Source organism: Vairimorpha ceranae, assembly GCF_000988165.1.
Source record: "Vairimorpha ceranae strain PA08 1199 chromosome Unknown NODE_226, whole genome shotgun sequence".
NCBI classification, from domain to species: domain Eukaryota; kingdom Fungi; phylum Microsporidia; family Nosematidae; genus Vairimorpha; species Vairimorpha ceranae.
The window spans coordinates 1-3,547 of NW_020169521.1; the positions used below are offsets into that span (position 1 = coordinate 1).

The window sequence follows — 3,547 nt, forward strand, 5'->3', positions numbered from 1 at the left end:
ACCCCCGTGCTACTCTAAAGCGAAAATGGTATAATTTAAGAGGCCAGGAAATTTATGATCTCTTCTCTTTCTGAGTTTGTCAATTTAATATACATAGGGGTTAAAAAAATTGGTAAAAATCTAATTTTTACTAAATTGTAAACAGGGGAGGGGGGGTATTGAAATATTTTTATTTATTACAAACATATTAGATATTTACAGATCTTCTATAGGAGCTGGGCACCATGACACAGTCACCACGGTGTACAGTTCCTATAGACTGTGACAAAACATTTTCGTCAAAAATATCTAGTATAGTCAGAACTTTTCTGTTAGAAACAAGCTTTAGAACAAAGTTTATGCGATTTTTCCCTTCTACACCCCCTACTAACCATTGTACATTGGGTATGTTGTCTAAGGTACTAGATGGGTTGGGTATTAACTCCTAATTATAGATAGCGGTTTCGTCAAACTTCACCCCAATACATTCTTCACCCATTTTAACCATTTCTTGCTCTTGTTCAGATATTACTTGCAAAATCAAATCTTTGATTTTAATATAGGTAGTCTCCGAACAATCGCAGAAATCAATGTCCCGTGCTAGGGTATAATCATATACCCAGCAATACATTTCCCTAAAAATTTTTACAAATTCTATATTCGAGATGGCCATTGTAAACCCCTTCTTTAGGCTTGCCTTAGAAGAACACCCGTAAGCATACCTGTCCATATACGGGTAGCCTTAATAATCCCCATTTTATTATCACATCTTACACCATTTTTTTCTTTTTTAAAGAATTAAATTCCAAAAAAAATTCTATAGTTTTGGTATTTTTTAGAAAAAATGCTTCAGTAAATTTAAAGCACAAAATTTTCTTTTTTAGATTTTCCATAATAGGGCTTAAAAAGTAATTCTTTTTTTTTTTACCTTTATCCCATTTTTCCACCCACCCTCCGAATAACTACGTTCGCTTTAAAAAAATTGCATGTAGTTATTTGGAGAGTGGGAGGTAAGATGGAGTAGCGGATTAGATTTAATTTGAAATTTGTTGTGGTCAACCGGTTGATTTGCTAAATAGCGTATATTTATTCTCTTTTTCATCCCCTTCTCGTTTTTCGCATATTTATGTAAATATGCGAAACTCCGTTTATAGTGAGACCTACCGGTTTCACATTCTAAAACGGTCCCTGGAGTGATTCATTCTTGTTGAGCCTCATAGGCGCCAACAAATATTATTTTAAGGCAGCTAATTAATGGATGGCCATATCATTTTTGATTAACATGTATCTTACTAAATAAAGATTGATTAAACTTCTTGCTCTTCATCTATACAATATAATGTTTTTTTTAATGCAGACCAAGTACTTCCAATGGTATTTCTATGTATCCGGTCTCGGGATCCTTACAAATCTCTTATAATATACTGTTTGATGATTAAAGCCTTGTTCATTTTAACTATTATACCCTTTGCAACAATCACTAAAAATAGTTAAACCAAGCTTTACGAAATTTTTAATTCTTAATTTCAATGTTGACATGGTTCTCTCATCAACCTAAAATAATAGGATCAGTGCGGTTATTTCCCCCCGGGGGGAATAACTGCGGTATAATTTTTTTTTATTTTTTACCCTCATATGAGAAGAAGTTTTTTTAGGAGACAATTTTGCCAATTATTGGTACTGATATAAATTTTACTATCAATTTTCTCAAATCCACTGGATTGATCAAAAGGAGCATGTGTTGTGTATATTGCTCTAGAGGTATGGATTGGCGAGCTTGTAGTAAGACCAAAGACAAATTTGTTTGGAAGTGCGGAAACAAACAATGTCTTAAGTTTAAAACTACACTTTTAATCAGAAACAATTTGATTTTTTAAAAAACACGAATTGATTTACAAATGGGAGTATACGCCATTACCATAAGAGCATAAACACTTCGCATAAAAACATTGACGTTTTAAAGGAACAGGACACGATAAGGTAACCGGCATATGCAGAAGTTTTAAATATGCATGTGTAGAGTTCTTTTTTAGAAATTCGATTTCCTTTGGCGGTCCTGTCATTATATGCCAAATTGATGAAAGTTTGTTATTTCACAAGCAAAAATATCATAGGGAACGAACGTCAAAACATCAAATTTGGATCTTTGGAATAGTTGATGCAAGTTATGTACCGGCAAGGAGATACATAAAGATTGTAGCTTGAATAGACAAAACCGCGCTCTTTTATACTATTCGAAGAATATGTTTGCCTTGTACGATTATTTATTCAGATAAGTGGGCTGCATATAGGGATATTACAGGCTTAGGTTTTCAACATTATACAGTAAACCGTTCTTTAAATTTCGTTAATTCTGATTACGATGTCCATACGCAACATATTAAATCGTATTGGAATAAGAATAAAAATTATATTAAAAAAATAAAGGTGCTAAAAAGGAAGACTTAAATTAATGTCTTGCTGAATATATGTGGCGCGAAAGATTTAGAAATAACGAATTTTACAAAATATTAGAATGTTTGACTATAATGAATGAAAATAATTAAATTTCTTTATTGTTTTTTTTCTCAGGGGAAATAACCGCAGTATCAACTTCCAGGGGCAATAACCGCACTGATCCGTGACCTATAGAAATTGTATAAAGCAAAATGTCAACAATAACTGTCGTAGAGATATAAATGTTCTAATTATTTTTAACCCCAATTTCATCATGCCTGAAACTAAAGAAATAAATAATCTTAACGTTAATAACGATTTTGAAACGATTATTCGTTTTTCTTGAAGATTTGTTATTGATAAAAATATGTAATAAAAAGTGCTGACGAAAAAATCGAAGCATATTGTTTAATAAATGGTATAATTTTTTTTACTATTAAAAGTAAATTTTTATTTTTTTTATTTTGTCAACCCAATAAGGGAGTGCAACCCAAAATTTTACAAAAAGAAGGGTTAAAAAATAAATATTTAGATTTAGACTTTATATATATATTGACCAGCTCCGCTATCCAATTGAAAAAAGATCAAAAATATAATGTTTGTTCACCATTTTAAATGGATATTATGCGCCTTTGTGTAAGTACTTATTTTTTTATTTTTAATTACAAATCGGCTCTTTTTATTATAAAAAAAAATTGATATAGACATCTTGTATAAGATTTACAATAACTAAATAAAATCAAAAAAAAATGTACAACAACACTGTTCCGCGTGTCACTATCTTTATTCTTTAAAGATAATGGTTTGGTTACAGATGATATAGATTTCTTATTTAACATTATTCATTTATTAAACTTGCTTATACTTTTATTCTAACTCTGTAACCCTTGTGGTTTATAAGGCTAATTTTGAGTCCGATCCCCCTAATTTATATAAATAATTTTTTTGAAAAAAATAACAAAATCTCAAAGAAATAATTTAATTAAAATCAGAAAGCAATCTTTTTTATGATTTTTTAAAGCATAAAACGGAGCAAATATGGTAAAGTTGATTTTTTTGTGCGACATCGTATTGGTGTTTGCTGTTTGATAGCTGCCCAATTTCCCTCGATAGTGTTGGTATGAACACTAGT

The 3,547-nt window shown here is 30.6% G+C and overlaps 3 protein-coding genes across 3 annotated transcripts; 2 read left to right on the forward strand and 1 right to left on the reverse strand.

Annotated features, from left to right (window-relative positions):
• Window positions 1-224: 224 nt before the first annotated feature.
• AAJ76_226000225 (hypothetical protein) lies at window positions 225-428 on the forward strand (the record flags this gene model as incomplete). Its single annotated transcript, XM_024474664.1, has 1 exon — window positions 225-428. One exon carries the CDS (start codon window positions 225-227, stop codon window positions 426-428), a length of 204 nt encoding a protein of 67 aa, XP_024329543.1.
• A 321-nt stretch (window positions 429-749) lies between these two features.
• Window positions 750-872, reverse strand: AAJ76_226000872 (hypothetical protein; the record flags this gene model as incomplete). The annotated part of the gene is made up of 1 exon (XM_024474665.1): window positions 750-872. One exon carries the CDS (start codon window positions 870-872, stop codon window positions 750-752), a length of 123 nt encoding a protein of 40 aa, XP_024329544.1.
• A 636-nt stretch (window positions 873-1,508) lies between these two features.
• Window positions 1,509-1,634, forward strand: AAJ76_2260001509 (hypothetical protein; the record flags this gene model as incomplete). Its single annotated transcript, XM_024474663.1, has 1 exon — window positions 1,509-1,634. One exon carries the CDS (start codon window positions 1,509-1,511, stop codon window positions 1,632-1,634), a length of 126 nt encoding a protein of 41 aa, XP_024329545.1.
• Between the last annotated feature and the right edge of the window lie 1,913 nt (window positions 1,635-3,547).